General features: G+C 41.9%; 1 protein-coding gene across 3 annotated transcripts in view; it reads left to right on the top strand.

Moving 5' to 3' along the window:
- The first annotated feature begins 353 nt into the window (after positions 1–353).
- The window catches only part of LOC137658487 (cleavage and polyadenylation specificity factor subunit 6-like), a 73220-nt gene continuing 55663 nt past the window's right edge, over positions 354–17910 (top strand). For all 3 annotated transcript variants that reach the window (XM_068393239.1, XM_068393240.1, XM_068393238.1), the window contains exons 1-2: positions 354–485; positions 591–699. In XM_068393239.1, coding sequence (XP_068249340.1) covers positions 646–699 — 54 coding nt within the window. In that variant the 5' untranslated portion in view covers positions 354–485; positions 591–645. The remainder of the gene's footprint in view (positions 486–590; positions 700–17910) is intronic.

Here is a 17910-nt window from a genome sequence, read left to right as displayed (position 1 = left end):
TAAAAGTAATCCGTATTTGATAGGCTTAACTAGTCGAAATGGATAGTTAACTTGATGGATCTCTTTGATAAATAGTTTCTCATCTTCACGTTGAAAGGAATTATGATAGAATAAGTCGAGGAAAATCCATATTGTTTTCTAGCTATTATCACATCTGTAGATGCAAACAAGCATAAGCTTAATGTTGTTACCAACCATATGGGAAAGAAATCCTTAAACCACAACTATCTATGTAAATGTTATTGCCTTTTCAAAGTAAAATAATAACATTTGCTCGTTATATTTATAACATGTGGTTTTTTAATAAATTATTTATTATATTTTTTAACTTTACCTCTTTAATTACCCAGTTTTTGATAAAATATGTCACAACAAGACTTCAAAGTTCAAACCAGGTTTGGTAACAGTGAGTGGCATAGTAGCGAAGGTAGCCGGACGCCATTTATTGATGATAGGAAAAATTACAAACCATTTTGACCTTGAAGGTAATTACAAAGTGTAGTTTATTCTGTTATAAATTTCAAGTACGTAAAAGTCCAGTGACCAGTTCAACACGCATTTGAGACCCTGATACCCCAATGTCTTTGCAGGAGACAAAGTGTTGATCGCCGTAATCCAGACCTTGCAGAGGCTTCCTCTGGAGTAATGGCGGACGTGGATATTGATCTATACGACGACGTGGAACAGGACTTCACTCAAGTAAGGCCGACATATTCATAATTGTCGGAAATATATTGAAAATTTTAATTTGTTAATTATCATATTTATTAGTTGCTGGATTAGACCCCGTTTGACAAGCCTCTTTGGCTTCTAGGCTTCGATGTTCCGAAGCGTTGTGTCGACTTGAATCTATTCATGTTTTAATTTGAATAATTTTGCATGTTCGAGTCGTAGGGCTACAGTAGGCTATGGCGTGAATAATTGGTATACTTAATTTCCTTACATTTCTAGACATAGGCCTATCCTATAGAACGCAAAAAGCCTTTTTATTTTTTTTTTTTAGTTGAGGGAGGCACAAACAATCGAATATTACATGTAGACAAATTATGAAGACCCCATAACTATTTCTGCCCCTTCTAGATCCTTGTCATCAATTTAAGCTTGCTTTTTAAGGATCCTGCATTATGCCTTTCAATATTTATTTTAATGTTACTGTTCTTTAAATATTCTATTTTTCCTTTTTTCCTTTCCTCACTGGGCTATTTTCCCTGGTGGGGCCCCTGGGCTTATAGCATCCTAAATTTCCAATTAGGGTTGTAGCCTAGCAATTAACAATAATAATTATTTGTACAGTAATAGGAAGGATTTATTGTCATTGGCCTATTCCCTTTAATTGCGTTTTTGAGGTCGGAAAATTTTCTGATTAGCTGACACGAGTCTTTTTATAGTATATATATGACTTGTCTGTTTTGACGTTGTTACTGTTTTTAGAATGATTTATTGTTGAATTGTTCTCATCATTTATTTATTTCCTTTCCTCACCAGGCTATTTTTCCCCATTGGAGCCCTTGGGCTTATAGCATCTTGCTTTTCCAACTAGGGTTGTAGCTTGGATGGTGATAGTAATAATAAGGGAAAATAGGGTAAGCAATGACATGTATTAGAGCCGTTTTTTAACGACTAGTTTGCATTTAGCGTAAATCAATGGTATATTTGCTTGTCACTTTAGTCCGAGCGAGTGTTGCGGAGCGATCTTGTGGTGATAGTATTATAAATCCCTTTATAGATGAAAGATCTAGTGTAAAGTTGTTACTGTTCTTAAAATATTTTATTTTGATTATTCATTACTTCTCGTATTTTATTTTAATTCATGGTTTACTTTCCTCACTGAACTATATTTCCTGGTAATTCTATACAATAGCTCCGCTACTAATAAATTTTATATTTTTTTTTTTTTTCTGATGAATTACTTAGTGCTTTATCTAAAGGTGACTTTTTTTTTTTTTAAATAAGGAGGAGGAATAGTATTTTTACCCTATTTGTTAATCTTTCCAATTTTTGGGGACCAACAATAGGAAACCGGGTCTATTGGGTGGGGAATGAATTAAAGAATCCGTTTTATCATGTGAATAATGGCACATGTTGAATTAGCAATAAACGAAGCCACCAGCCAACCTAAACCAACTAACCTAACCTAGTAGCTATATCCTTACCTGGGGGGGTGAACCCCCCCTTACACAGCCATATTGAATATAAGACAGCCTAAAACCCTTTGTGTATTTATGTTGGAAGGTAAAGGTGAGCTGCACCTTTCCAACTCGATACCCAATGCACAGTAACCTCAAGAATAAATGTGCACAAATCATAGTTTTGTTAGAAATTAATTCATTTTCAACAGATTTATAAGTAAATTTAACACCAGCATAATTATGTACAAGTATCAAATTAGATTCCTGATCTAAATGAGGCTTTTCAAACCAAGTTTCCATAAAAATATACATAAAAAACTACACCTTTTTTTTCAATCGGTTTTTAATACAACATACCTGATGTCACCGAAATCCTTTTTTGTTATTATCAGGTCAGCATTTAGAACCACAGGAGGGGCAAATAGTGTCAATTTCACTTTTAATAACAACATGATCTTAACCGTATTTTATTATTCTTTCGACGTTACCACAATAATGCAAAACAAGATCTTTATAATTTAAATAATTCAGACAATACTTGGGAGAAAATCCACAGAAATTGATATCAAAGTAAATGGTAAATGAGAAACCGCACCAGAAGTTGAAGGTTTGCACCCCTCCATGGCTCTCTAAAGACTGAAAAATTAGCAGCGGAAATTGCGTATAAAAAGTGACTTAAAGTGTTTAGTTTCCTAATAAAACTGGCTCCTGATTGTGTATTCAAGCCGTGTGATTCTGGATAATCATCAATGGTTAAAAACCATGACGTTTGGGTGACCTTTTTGCTACGTAAAATACAGTCGATGATGTAATAATGACTTAATCTGTTTGTAACGTACAAACTAGAGCTCAGTCTGAAGAGGAATTTGAGAGAGTTTCAGGTGGGTCAAATTTAATTTAAACCACTTCTAGACTTAGCGCTGCTTAGATTTCTTTATCAAACGAAACTTTAGACTTCCTTCTTTTTAGTGAAAGTACTTAAATTTGATAACTTGCTGGCAGAGTATTGTATAGAAATACCTATTCCCTGTTGAAGTCATTGGGCTTATAGCATCCTGTTTTTCTAGATAGGGATGTAGCTTAACTAGTAATGATAATAATATTCCAGCCTTTCATAACATTTTCCACACCTATTTCTACTTGATTGGAAGCGCTCACGGTGGGAGTTGTAGTTTTGGTGCGTGTGGTAATTAATATAGTCGATAAATTTTGCTGTTAAGCACAATGTATTGGTTGAATTATTCTTTTTGCTGAATTTGAATTTCACGGATTATTTGCATTTAGATTCTGAAGTAACACTAATGTAATTGTGTGCGTGTACAAGCATCTTTTATATGCCTAATTATCTCACCGGTTGGTTAGGTAGGCTGTTCATTTGCAATGTATGGAATGAACAAGTTATTCATGTTGACAAGGTGAAATAAATATGTGGGTGTATGTAAGTGGATGGGACATGCGTAAAATTTTCTTATCACTTCTCGAATCGATTTTCTTTATGGGGAAAATATTTGATAAAGCCTTGGTCGTCTTTAATTATGTTGTTTAAATATACATTTTAACCAAACCCAGCTATATACATTCTTACCTCGTCGGTCAAGTTTGTATTTGGTTGTGATGCGTCGTGTAAATGCGCTATTATAACTAGTCTTAATTATTATTAAGGGAGGTTAGGTAGTAAATCTGTTATGCATAGATTGATACATTTTTAAGTTTCCAAATGGTGGCACTTTGTATGTCTATCGCCTTATGGCGTAAAATTGACATGTTAGGACATCAGTTTTATCTGTTTCCAACAACCTACAATCTTACCTCATGGTAAGGTTTGTAAATTTTTAGGACATAATCCCATCATTGCTGAGAATTTTGTATTTTTATATAAAAGTATTTATCAAAGGTTCCAGACCAACTGGTCAAGATGCTTTTGTAGATTTTGCCAACTGACACGTGAAAAGTAGTTAACATTTTATTTCCTCTCTAATGATTGTATATAGTTGTGTGTTATAGTTCCAATTATTTTGCTAGGTCACTTAATAGTCCTGTTTGGCCCACTTGAGATTGACTTTGTCACCTCTTTGAATTTTGGAATACTGTAGTAGATTGCATTCCAAGTATATGCAATCATACACAGGGTTAGGTTTGTAGAATGTTGAGATTAGGCATTTGTAAGCTTTTGCCTAAATCTGAGACCAGTGACAGTATGAAACAGTATCACAATTACAGTACCATACTAAAGCCATAGCTAATTTAATCATTTGAACAGTGTCAGAGACTGATTGTAAGGCTTCGCAAAGAATTTAAAACTACACTTTAGCCTACGCGAACATTGTTCGAGTGTGTGCTACCAGTCCTATGCAAACATTTCTAGTGTGCGCTTCTAGGCATACACGAACATTGTTAGAGTGCGCGCTTCTAGGCTTATGCGAACATTGTTAGAGTGGGCACTCTTAGGCCTACACGAACTTTGTTAGAGTGCACTCTTCTAGGCCTAAGCAAACATTGTTGAGTGCACGCTTCTGGGCCTGTGCGAACATTGTTGGAGTGCGCGCTTTTAGGCCCTCGCGAACATTGTTAAGAGTGCGCGCTTCTAGGCCCACGCATACATTGTTGGAGTGTGCGCTTCTAGACCTATGCGAACATTGTTAAGAGTGCGCGCTTCTAGGCCCATGCGAACATTGTTAAGAGTGTGCGCTTCTAGGCCTATGCGAACATTGTTAGAGTGCGCGCTTCTAGGCCTATGCGAACATTGTTGGAGTGAGCGCTTCTAGGCCTATGCGAACATTGTTGGAGTGAGCGCTTCTAGGCCTATGCGAACATTGTTGGAGTGCGCACTTCTAGGCCTATGCGAACATTGTTGGAGTGCTCGCTTCTAGGCCTATGCGAACATTGTTGGAGTGCGCGCTTCTAGGCCTGTGCGAACATTGTTGGAGTGCGCGCTTCTAGGCCTATGCGAACATTGTTGGAGTGCGCGATTTTAGGCCTGTGCGAACATTGTTGGAGTGCGCGCTTCTAGGCCTGTGCGAACATTGTTGGAGTGCGCGCTTCTAGGCCTATGCGAACATTGTTAGTGCGCGCTTCTAGGCCTATGCGAACATTGTTGGAGTGCTCGCTTCTAGGCCTATGCGAACATTGTTGGAGTGCGCGCTTCTAGGCCTATGCGAACATTGTTGGAGTGCGCGCTTCTAGGCCTATGCGAACATTGTTAGAGTGCGCGCTTCTAGGCCTATGCGAACATTGTTGGAGTGCGCGCTTCTAGGCCTATGCGAACATTGTTGGAGTGCGCGCTTCTAGGCCTGTGGGAACATTGTTGGAGTGCGCGCTTCTAGGCCTATGCGAACATTGTTGGAGTGCGCGCTTCTAGGCCTGTGGGAACATTGTTGGAGTGCGCGCTTCTAGGCCTGTGGGAACATTGTTGGAGTGCGCGCTTCTAGGCCTGTGCGAACATTGTTGGAGTGCGCGCTTCTAGGCCTGTGCGAACATTGTTGGAGTGCGCGCTTCTAGGCCTGTGCGAACATTGTTAGAGTGTGCGCTTCTAGGCCTGTGCGAACATTGTTAGAGCGCGCGCTTCTGGGCCTGTGCGAACATTGTTAGAGCGCGCGCTTCTGGGCCTGTGCGAACATTGTCAGAGTGCGCGCTTTTAGGCCCTCGGGAACATTGTTAGAGCGCGCGCTTCTGGGCCTGTGCGAACATTGTTAGAGCGCGCGCTTCTGGGCCTGTGCGAACATTGTCAGAGTGCGCGCTTTTAGGCCCTCGGGAACATTGTTAGAGCGCGCGCTTCTGGGCCTGTGCGAACATTGTTAGAGCGCGCGCTTCTGGGCCTTTGCGAACATTGTCAGAGTGCGCGCTTTTAGGCCCTCGGGAACATTGTTAGAGTGCACGTTTCCAGGCCCACGCATACATTGTTTGAGTGCGTGCTTTTAGACGTACGCTAACATTCTTAAGAGTGCACGCTTCTAGGCCTATGCGAACATTGTTAGAGTGCGCGCTTTTAGGCCCTCGCGAACATTGTTAGAGTGCACGTTTCCAGGCCCACGCATACATTGTTTGAGTGCGTGCTTTTAGACCTACGCTAACATTCTTAAGAGTGCACGCTTCTAGGCCTATGCGAACATTGTTAGAGTGCGCGCTTTTAGGCCCTCGGGAACATTGTTAGAGTGCACGTTTCCAGGCCCACGCATACATTGTTTGAGTGCGTGCTTTTAGACGTACGCTAACATTCTTAAGAGTGCACGCTTCTAGGCCTATGCGAACATTGTTAGAGTGCGCGCTTTTAGGCCCTCGGGAACATTGTTAGAGTGCACGTTTCCAGGCCCACGCATACATTGTTTGAGTGCGTGCTTTTAGACGTACGCTAACATTCTTAAGAGTGCACGCTTCTAGGCCTATGCGAACATTGTTAGAGTGCGCGCTTTTAGGCCCTCGCGAACATTGTTAGAGTGCACGTTTCCAGGCCCACGCATACATTGTTTGAGTGCGTGCTTTTAGACCTACGCTAACATTCTTAAGAGTGCACGCTTCTAGGCCTATGCGAACATTGTTAGAGTGCGCGCTTTTAGGCCCTCGCGAACATTGTTAGAGTGCACGTTTCCAGGCCCACGCATACATTGTTTGAGTGCGTGCTTTTAGACCTACGCTAACATTCTTAAGAGTGCACGCTTCTAGGCCTATGTGAACATTGTAAGACAGTGCACTAGTAAGCCCACTCAACATTGTAAAAGTGCGCCTTAGACTTACGCAAACATTGTTAAAGTGTGCTTCTACGTCTATGCAAACATTGTAGGGGACAGTGCGCTTGTAAGCTCATGCGAACGTCGTTAGACAGTGCACTAGTAGGCCTATGCAAACATTGTTAAAGGCAGTGCGCTTGTTGGCCCATGCAAACATTATTAGAAGCAGTGCGCTTTTAGGTTTATGCGAACATTGTCTGAGTGCACTCTTCTAGGCTATGCAGACTTTTAGGAGGCAGTTTGCTTGCAGGCCTTTTTTAGAACTTTCTAATTCGTTTATCATACAGCTACCCACTCCTAACCCCAGGTTGCTTTTTTGTTCACCGACCCTACTCATGGCACGATGTCCTACATACAAGTTAGACTTTGTAAAACGTAGTAGAGTTTTTTGTATTGAAGAAGAAATTGACTATTAAGACAATTAAATATCTTCACCTGCATTGAAGATTTCACTCATAATTATTTAGTTTTTGTAAAGAGCGAATTTTTTTGGTGTTTACCCGAAGTTTGTTGGCGGCGAGGAACTGCAAGTGTGGCCAGTAGTGAAATTCTTTATTAGGTGTCCTCAAAAGAAGTTATAGTTGCTAGAGACTGAAAAATTTGGGTTCAGTGACTGATATTAAAGTAGAAATTGTTAGGACCCATTGTTAAATGCATGTAAATTGTATTTATTGGAAATTTTGTACTTGGAAAATGAATAAGTAAATAGGGTTTTGGTGACAAAGCCTCCATATTGAAATAGAATCAAGATCACATGCACTATAAGTGGAAGGGGGGTTGAAGCTACCACAATGAGTAATTAAGAACAGATAAATATGGTTAGTGGTAAGGAGTCACTGTCAGAAATATGTTTAGTGTAGTTTCCTTTTGTATGGTAAGTGTTCATAATTTTTTGAATGTTGGGTCAGTTATACCATTGATTTCTCTAACAAAATCCACTGCAGATGGCAGTGTTAGATAATTCATGCGAATATGAGTATATTGTTATTGCGCTGACAATTTGTGAAATGTCGTTACAATAATTAACTGAACCTGTGCATTTATAGCTATTTGGTATCATATATAACGATATACACAGAAATCAGGTTTGCCTTGTTCCTCACCAGCACAATTAATTTCTATTCGGGGTCTGTCCCAACCTTTTGTGCGCCAAGTGGTTGTAGGATGTAGAATTTTGGGGTAATCTTTAGAAGAAGTAAATTGATAGCTAATTCATACCATATAAAAAATTGGTGTCTCTTAGCTTTTTCAACACATTCTACTTGCTGATCGGGTGTGCCACAACCAACCACAAAGGCTCTAACCCAAGCTGTGAATAAGTAAATTGGGGATGTATGTAGGTGGTTGGGACACATGTAAAACTTTAATACTTTCCCAATTGAATTTCTTGATTAGAAAAATTTTCTTTGTGTAATATATGATATGAAACTATTTTTATGATTTACAAAGTTTGATATGTTCCTTCGAATAATACAAACCCTCTATCTTTAATAGCAGTATAACATCAGCGAAGCTTAAAAGGCCAATAGGTTTTTAACAGACAGAACAACCTTAACTGACTTCGACCACAGCTGATTACGGACGTACGCCGATGTGCTCGCTGACTTGGTTGTTAGAATGACTAATTGATTTCCCTTTAATGTAAAATTCTGGTTGATTGCAATGTCTGCCCCTAAACCAGGAATGTGGCTATGCCCCAGTAAGAACAGCCATAGTTGTGGCCCGTATATGAGGAAGCCGGAGGTGTACTTGAATATTTTTGTGGTTTTGTAGAAAAAGACGGTCATCAAAGCACAGAACTACTGGCCATTCAGAGTCATAGACACACCAAACAATTCCCCTGCGTGGGAAGTAACACTACACCAGGCCCCAACTCTCAAAAATGAAGCTCAGTGTCAGGTTCCAATGCTCACGCCAAGGTTTCTAATGGTCGGGATCCTTAGAGACTGACCCAGAGCATTACTAGTCGGTACTCTGCTCTGTCTTACCTTGTGATGCTCTAGATGCTTTTGTGCCTGCCTGCACGATGACAAAAGCTGGTAGGAAGGAGGAGTTGACAGACGATACACTTCCGACTTCCGATTCCCCGGAATCATCTCTTCCACGGAAGGAGAAAAAATGTCTGTACTACACCTTTGATGGCATTTGTGGACTATGAAAAAGCCTTTGATAGTGTGTACCGGCAATTATGTTGAGAGTCCTGTGTTATTATGGAATTCCTCTTAAATAAGTAAATTTGATTAAGCCCCTGTCACATGGGTCTGGCCAAATTTTTTTTTATGGTATTGATGGTCATTTTGTGTGGTTTTTTTATGTTTCTATTTCATCGTATTGATGGTCATGTTAGTGTATTCATGCTTTATCACGTCGAAAATATTAGAATTATAAATGTAATGCGTCGGGTCCGGTACCAATCGTCACGTATTGTTGCCTCTTTTGTTTTATATCAAAGGGAAAAAAATATGAAACTCTGACAGTCCTACTTTGAGTATGTTGAATGAAACATTTTCTATGTTTCTCTATGGTTTTCTGTTTGTAATTCATTTTCAGTATAAAACATTAGAAATCACAATGTTGTCGTGAGAGAGAGGTAGAGACCATCTCAAGCTGAATTTCAACATTTTTTTCATGTTTATGTCTTGGAATGAAACAAAAACTATTTGGCAGGATGCCCAAAATATGTAAGCTTAGACTGAAATTAAGAAGGGCCTATAGCTGTCATCGTAGTAGTAGTGTCAGCGACGGCAGTAGTGGTGTTTGTGAAGGGATAGTTGGGGAGGGATATAATTGGATCCAAGGGAAGAGCTCACCACTGGTAAATAAATACCCCTAGGAAATGGAAATTATATTCTGGTGATCTCCAGTTGTGAGGTAATTCATGCATTGCTGGCAAAAGGTCGAAAGATAAGAATTTTTTTTAGCAAAAGCTCAAAATACAGGAATTGTAGTTTGTTGCGTTTTATCAAAACTTTGATTTTTCACACTAAAATGAAAAAACACTTTTTCATGTTGATATTCTCACCATACAAAAACCAGCAGGTAGAAGAGATAGGAGAGCATCTTTGTATGTAATTTTTCTTTTGTTGAATATTGTCACAAAATTTAAAAAAGTAAAAATTGGAAAAAGATAAAAATAAAAAAGGAAGATGAAACAAATCTCTAAAATAAGTTTCATACAAGTTTTTATAAATAGATTCTCTTTCATTTAGTTTTTGATTCATCAAAATTGATTAAAAATAGAGAGATGGTCCACTTTGGAATACTGTAACACCTAAATGAATTTTTATTATGGGGGTCTGGCAGTGCCCTTAAGTCTGTTCATGAATATAGCAAGTGCAAAGTTAATGTTAGTGGAGTCACATCAAATGAATTTACAGTGAACAGTGTAGTATTAAAAGGGAATGTGCTGTCACCTTTGTTATTAATCCACCTCATGGATTTTGTAATGCATAGAACAGTAGGGGATGGTGGGGAAGAATGGGACTGAATTGGTAATAGGAAATTAGCCGACCTAGAATATGCTAACAATGCTTTTGATATTAACAGAACACCACTGGATTTGCAATGCTTGCTTACCAGAAGGCGTAAAATATCACAGAAGGTTTGGTTCAAGATAAGTAGAATAAACAGAGATGATGAGAAGGGAATATGCAATGGAAGATGAAATATCATTGGAAGGTGAAAGAATTAATGAGGTAGAATTATTTTAGTATTTAAGAACTATGATCTCTAATACTGAGTCATTAGAATTGGAGTTTAGGGAAAGATTGAAAAAAGCAAAGCAGACACTGGCTTAGTTAAGTAAAATGTGGAAGTCAAATCGCTTGAAATTACAGCAAAAATATCAGGGCTGTATATCAGTTTAGTGAGATCTGCTTTACTGTTTGACAATAAAACTATCCAACAGATTTGTAGATTTGAGAAGCCCTCAGAAGAATGTTGGGAGTTAATGGCAGGACAGTATTAGAAATTAAACTATGAGAGATTCCTTGAGTGCCATGTAAGGGGTAGATGGAGATTGTTTGAGGATGCTCTTCGCACTCCCCAAGAGAGATTAGTCCACCAAACTTTCATCCGAACTCCACAAGGCACTAGAAAAGTTGGAAGATCCAGGCCTACATGGTTGAGGACTATGAAGCATGAAGTAGGAGATGATGATTGGAGAAATATTGAATTAAAAGCTCAAGATAGAGACGAGTGGCAAAATCTAACAGCCCTTTGCATCAATAGTTTTAGAAGATGATGACACCTGCTGGCAAGATCAATAGGGAAAAAAAGTTCAGTGGCAGGCCGTCAAAGGGGTCTTTCAACAATATTAAAACCCTTTCTTCACATACAGGGTGGTGTCAATCCAATCATCTGTAACTACTTACAGTCTACTTGCATGCCTATCATGGCACTTAATGCACTAGCATGTCACATGAGAAATGACATGGACACTAAGCTTCACCAGCTGCTGCATGAAGCCAAGGAGTGTTGCCATGTACCCTATTAAAAACACTTATATATATATATATATATATATATATATAATTTCCATGCCAGTTAGTCAATTATTTCTAATTTATTTTTGTTCCGTAACTGGAATACAAACCAACGCTATCTATAGGGGTTATTAGTTTCGGCGAAGCTGAATTTACAAGCCATTAGAATATAGCAAGGGTTAACTACCCATCTGCTAGTTACCTGGGGGGGGGGTGTAGGCGGGTTAGCTAGCTACACCCCTCAATCACACACCTGTGACTGAACTTCATTTTGCTTTTGGCTCTGCTGGAGTTCGGTGTCACCGTTCATCCTCTCTATGTTGGACTGCCATTAATTTTTTTTTTGCTTTTTCTTTTCAGTGTGTGTGCTATGTTTCTTCTACTGCCATGCGGACTTGTATAGGATCAGAAGGCCGCACCTACGGGAAGTTTATGTTTGGTGTGGAGACAGATCCCCACAGCCTTTACCCCGTCTGCAGAGGACAATGCTGCGGCATGGACAACAAGTGTAATGAATGTCTGGATTGGTGTTCCTCCCAGTGGGAAAGGTATGGTTGTAGACGGAAGAAGTCTAAGCGGGATTCTTCCTCTTCCAAGGTTGCTTTGAAGTAGAAGAAACCCAAGGCTTCCTCCTCTGTATCCCGACCTTCCTCCAAAGCTCCTACTTAGACGGCTACCTCGGAGGCTGGCTAGTATTAGCATAGACCATTTACCTCCTGGCCAACTTTGGTCCTCGAGAGACAGTGCTGCCTCCCCTAGTGGGGTTGTCCGGCTCTCCCCTCGAGCGAGGCCGTGTCTTTCTACCCTATTACAGATTTGGCAGTCGTTGGGGTTGCCTGGTGAGCCTTCAAAGGAGGTGTTCCTGTGGTTCTTGCACCGGGGTGCGGATCTTCAGCTTGCGTCGGCATCTGACATCGACCCCTTGTCTGTTGTCGACGGTGTTGTTTTGGAGAGCTCGTTTGCTGCTTCTATGACGGCGTCTTCTCCATCTTCCGCCGCCGAGGTCTGGGCTACTTCACCAGACGAACATCCTTCGGGAAGGGAGCAAAGTCCAAGGCATGTCACTCTGATGAGTGTTGCCCTTTCCAGTAAAGGTCTCTCATAAATACTCCTCTTTTGAGGCCTGCTGACGGTCAGCCTGTTGATCTCATGCTCGTACATCGTCGTGCCGGCAGCAGAAGACCTCACCGTGTCTGTCCTCTGCTTCACCTTCAGGGTGCTCCTGTGCTCTCTCAGCCAAGAGACATCTCATTACCTCTTCGCCTCCTCAGTCCTCCTCTTCGGAAGAAGCTGTCCAACTTGACTCCTCTGTTTATCGACCATTGCCTTTGTCTCCGATCTCGTCTCACTGTTCTCCGCCACCTGCTCGACAGTCTCACCATCGACCAGCAGAGCGTGAGTCGCCGATGCTTCCATCAGCTCGTGAATCGCCTGACCATCATCAACAATCGGCATCTCGTTTACCATCTACAGGTTTGGTTACATGTGAATCGCCTACTCGTTCGGTTTCTCGTGAAGCTTCTGCTTCGTGAGAATCGCCGAGAACTTCTTGGAAATCGCCTGCTCGTCACCAATCCCCTAACAGACAGCGCTTACCACCAATCCCCTAATCGACAGCGCTCACCACCAATCCCCTAACCGACAGCGCTCGCCACAGCAATCACTCGATACGCAGACCATCTCCGTCGTGGGAATCGCTCATCCGTCACTCAACTAGCCAGCGTTCAGTCGTACCTCGAAGAGTTCCCAAACCATCGCATCGCTCACCTTCGGTACACGTTTGCCCACCAGTTTGTTAAACATTGCAATGTGGATCTTATATCCGTCGGGTTTCACACCGACCAGCCTTTCGTGCAGCGGTAACGATCGACACCTGGTTATCCCGATACCGCTCGTCGACGCAGACACACACTCCCTCTCATCAATCATCGAGTCATCGGTCTTCGTGTCAGCAGTCACCAATGTATCTTCAGCAGGTTTCGCGACATTTTCCAATGTGTCGGCGGCCATCACGTCTTTATGCAAACGAGGATTACCAGCTGCAGCCACCAAAGGCAGTGGTAGTAGCCACTAGGAAAGGTAAGGTGGTTAACGATCGTTCGCCGTAACAGTGCGACTGTCAGGGAAGGAGGAAATGGGCAAGTTTCAATGTTTTAGAGTTCCAAAACTTCCTGCGCACAGGATGGAAGCTACATCTACAGCTCCTAAGCCTTCAGCGTCAGGAATGGAGACCACTTGGAAGGACCCTTTAACTCCTTTCCCTTCAGGGGATCTATCGGAGAGTGCTTCGATGAGTAAGCAGCGAAGGTTCATCGGCTTGGTCAGAGCTGTAACACAGGCCTTCGCCCCAATGCTTCCTTCGCGACCGATGGAAGCCCCCTTAGACTTCCTTGGGATCGCCCTCTGTTTCAACCGATCCGGGACTACGGACCACTACTGCTTCCTCCCTGAAGAGGAAGAGGGGATCTCCTGATAAGCTTCCTTCAGCAAGGGTCAAACTACTCCAGTCAGAGCTCCAAGGGTAGTGGCTCCCCCTATGGATCCATCGTCACTTCTGGCCACCAATGCCTCACCCACCGTATTGAGAGGCTCTCAGAGGGAAGAGTCAGTTTCAGACTCCCCTCCCGTCACCTACGGAAAGACCCCAGGAAAAGAACACCGTCTCACCTCCAGCTCCTTGTTCTCTTCTTTCTGAGAAGGTTGCTACTCCCAAACCTTCTGGCTTGGAACCTCTGTTTTTTCCAAGAAGGGTACCTAAAGACTGCAAGATGGTACCAAAGTTCTCCTCGTGGTCTCAAGAGACCCTCGAGAAGAGGTCCAGGACCCAAGTCAGCCTTCTCATTGACGACCACGACCCACCCAGAGGTGTGACCTCAGCAGTTGATGAAAATCTCGCTGCCAGCCCAGCTTCAGACAGAGACCAGTGAGAGTCGGACCATGCCTTTTGGCAGGTTCTAACCATCGTGAGGCCCCTCGACGGGTTACCGGATCCAGAGATGGCCCCCTCCCCCCCCTTAAGAAGGCAAAGATACGGTCCTACACTGTGTTTTAGGCACCCAAAAGCCTCTGGAGACCAGCGCAGCTTTGGCCTGGTCCCGGGGGTTAAAGGCTGTTCGGCGTAAGATCGCCTCCTAGCTTTCCACCCACTCTGAATCTTACCGCTCTATATCGTCCACTAAACTCCTCCCACTTTTGGGTGTCAACCAGAGTAGGTGTTATGATATCATAGACGAAACTTACTCGACGATGTCTCCATCACTCCCTTGAACTCACCAAGGAAGGCTCTGTTCTCGTCAAATCTCTTTCTCGGCATCGGAGATTTTAAACCAAGAGAAGGTTGCGAAGTATGCCATGCAGGCTACTTCGTGGCTGGATCTTTGGTTGGCATTTGTGGGAATCTTGGTATGGACCGAGGATTTCTCTAAGGAACATACCAGGAAGGCTTTGGGGACCTTTCTTCTCCTCTCTAGCACCCGCACCATAGTAGAAGGTTGAGGGCATTGGTTACTCAGGTTTTAGTCTTAAGTGAATGAAAAAGAATATTTGGCTCTTTTCCTTTTTTCATCCTCCCCTCTCGTGGGGAAATCAGCTTCCTGGATTCTCTGCACAAGCTGAGCTCAAACCTCTCCTGGTAAATCATTGCTCCCTTGTGTAACCTTGTTTTGTTCCAATACTGTTGCGTCGTCCCCATACCCTGGCGAGGTGGTATCGGGAATGTCTCAATCTCGTCGGATATTTCCTTACAAGACTCAGAATAACCATTACCTTGATAGTCACAATGTTAGTATATCACCACACACAGCTTATGTACGCCGCAGACCATGCTTAGCAGGTTAGGGAGGTTTTAGGGTCTCCTTATTTTTGCACGAAACTCTGCACAATAAGGAGTACCCCGGGTAAGGCCAAAAAGTCAGACTGGCAGAGACATCCACCCTCCTAATGGGCGAGTTACCCTTATAAATAGCGTTGGTTTGTATTCCAGTTACAGAAAAAGTGACAAATTCAGAGGTAATTTGTATTTTTCCTAACGATACAAACCTTAGCTATTTATACATACTTGGCCACCAACCTTGTCCTCCGTCAAAGTCATACCTCCAAGCAAATTGAAGCTCAGTCACAGGTGTAAGAGTGAGGGGGTATAGTTAGTTACCCCACCCTAACCCCCGCTAACTAGCGGATGGGTAGTTAACCCTCACTAAATTTTAATGGCTCTCCTTTCAGCTTCGCCAAAATAATGACCCCTATAAATACCTGAGATTTATATCGTTAGGAAAAATACAAATTACCTCCGAATTTGTCATATCTTTGCGAATTATTTTTTATTAATTTTTGATGTTAGGGTTTATAAATTTTTAAATACAGTGATACCTCTACATACGATCTTAATTCGTTCCGTGAGCTGCTTCGTATGTTAAAATGATCGTATGTTGGAGCAAATATTCCCATAAGAATACACTAATTTTTTTAATTCGTTCCTCAGCCTAAAAACCCATGATAACTCCTTAATAAATTGCTACACATAATTACACATAACATTAATACAATTGAATAATACAGAAATATCTAAAAAAAGAATAATAAAGAAATAAATAAAAAAGGTGTTTTTATTAACACTTTACCTTAGAGACAGGCCAGCGCAGGTGTAGGAAATGCTACGCAGGAGGAGACGGAAGATCAGCGAGGAGGTAGAGACGGCGACTGCGATAACTTACCGTAACTTACTCTAACTTACAATACGTGAACTTTAACCTAACTTGCCTTATTTTTTTTTCATTTTTATATTTTATATATATATTTTTTTTATTACATTTTTTTTTCTTTTCTATTTTTAATTTGCATCACTTTCACTCGATTCGGTCTTACTTTTCTTTGCTTCACTTTTTTTCTCTTTATCATGATCACTAGACGGTTTCGTAGATTTTTTAAAGAAACTATCGAGAGAAAGTTGCTTGGTACGGCTTTTGAGAATTTTTCTAAAGTGTTTTAAACAAACATCATCGAACTGCGAAACTACATGGCAAACCTGAAGTTTCTGTGGGTGATGCTTATCGATGAAATCAACCACGTGTTGATGATATGGCAACATCTGTTTTATTTCAGCCGAACCTAAGATGTGACCTACCTCCTCGATCTTCTCCGACTCGCTCAACTGCGCTTGGATCTCATCATGCTGCATGGCTTGCTGCTCCTTGAGTTCCTCGGTGGTGAGCTCTTCATGATGCTCATCGACGAGTTCAGTGATGTCATCTTCATCGACCTCCAGACCCATGGACTTGCTAAGGGATACAATCTCTTCGACGTCTTCCTCGATGGCAAGCACAGGTCCATGCTCGGGGCCAAAACCTTCGAAATCTCTGGGAGCAACAGCATCAGGCCCAAGCTTCTTCCAAGCTGAATTCAGTGTCCGACGAGTTACTCCCTCCCAAGCCTGATCTATGATCTTTAAGCAGTGCACGATATTAAAGTGGCTCCTCCAAAATTCACGCAAAGTTAAGTTGGTGCTTTGCGTGACATTAAAGCACTGCTTAAATAAGTGCTTGGTGTAGAGCTTCTTAAAATTAGAGATGACTTGCTGGTCCATGGGCTGGAGGATAGGGGTGGTATTCGTTGGAAGATACAACACTTTGATTAATTTGTATTCGTCGATGATATCATCTTCGAGTCCTGGGGGGGTGAGGGGGTGCATTATCCAAACAAAGCTAGCACTCCAAAGGCAAATTCCTCTTCTGAAGGTACTTCTTGACAGCAGGGTCGAAAACTACGTTTACCCATTCCACGAAGATATGCCTAGTGACCCAAGCCTTAGAATTAGAACGCCATAGAACATGTAGCAGGTCTTTATTAATTCTATGTGCTTTAAATGCCCGAGGGTTTTCGGAATGGTAAACTAATAACGGCTTTATTTTGCAGTCCCCGCTGGCGTTGGCACAAAGCGCAAGAGTCAACCGATCCTTCATTGGCTTATGTCCAGGCATTTTCTTCTTTTCGGCGGTAATGTATGTTCGACTAGGCATCTTTTTCCAAAACAGACCGGTTTCATCACTGTTGAAAACCTGCTGCTCTACGTAGCCTTCCTCCTCCACGAACTTTTTAACAAAATCATTAGCAGCCTTGGTGTCCGAACTTGAAGCCTCTCCATGCCGAACAACTGAATGAATCTCGGTCCTTTTCCTAAATTTCTCGAACCAACCTCGAGACGCCTTGAATTCCTCCGTCGTAGGATTGGCTGAACTCTCCCCCTCGTCACCCCCAGAGCCCGCCGCCTTCAAGTCACTGTAGATAACGCTGGCCTTCTCACAGATGATCGTTTCAGTGATCGTATCGCCAACAATCTCCTTGTCCTTTATCCAGATCAACAAAAGGCGTTCCATCTCTTCCAGAGTAGGGCTACGACGTTTAGAAATAATGGTGATCCCCTTCGATGGTTTGACTGCTTTAATGGCTGCCTTTTGTGTTATTCCGGTCATATTGCTTTTCTATTTCTTGTTTTAGTTCTAATGAAAGCATTGACTTCTTCCTTTTCTCTCCGCTACTACTTCCTGAACCGAAACTAAGCTTTTTAGGACCCATGAT

This window comes from Palaemon carinicauda, chromosome 19, assembly GCF_036898095.1.
Source record: "Palaemon carinicauda isolate YSFRI2023 chromosome 19, ASM3689809v2, whole genome shotgun sequence".
Taxonomy (NCBI): Eukaryota; Metazoa; Arthropoda; class Malacostraca; order Decapoda; family Palaemonidae; genus Palaemon; species Palaemon carinicauda.
This window is presented reverse-complemented; position numbering and strand designations above follow the sequence as displayed.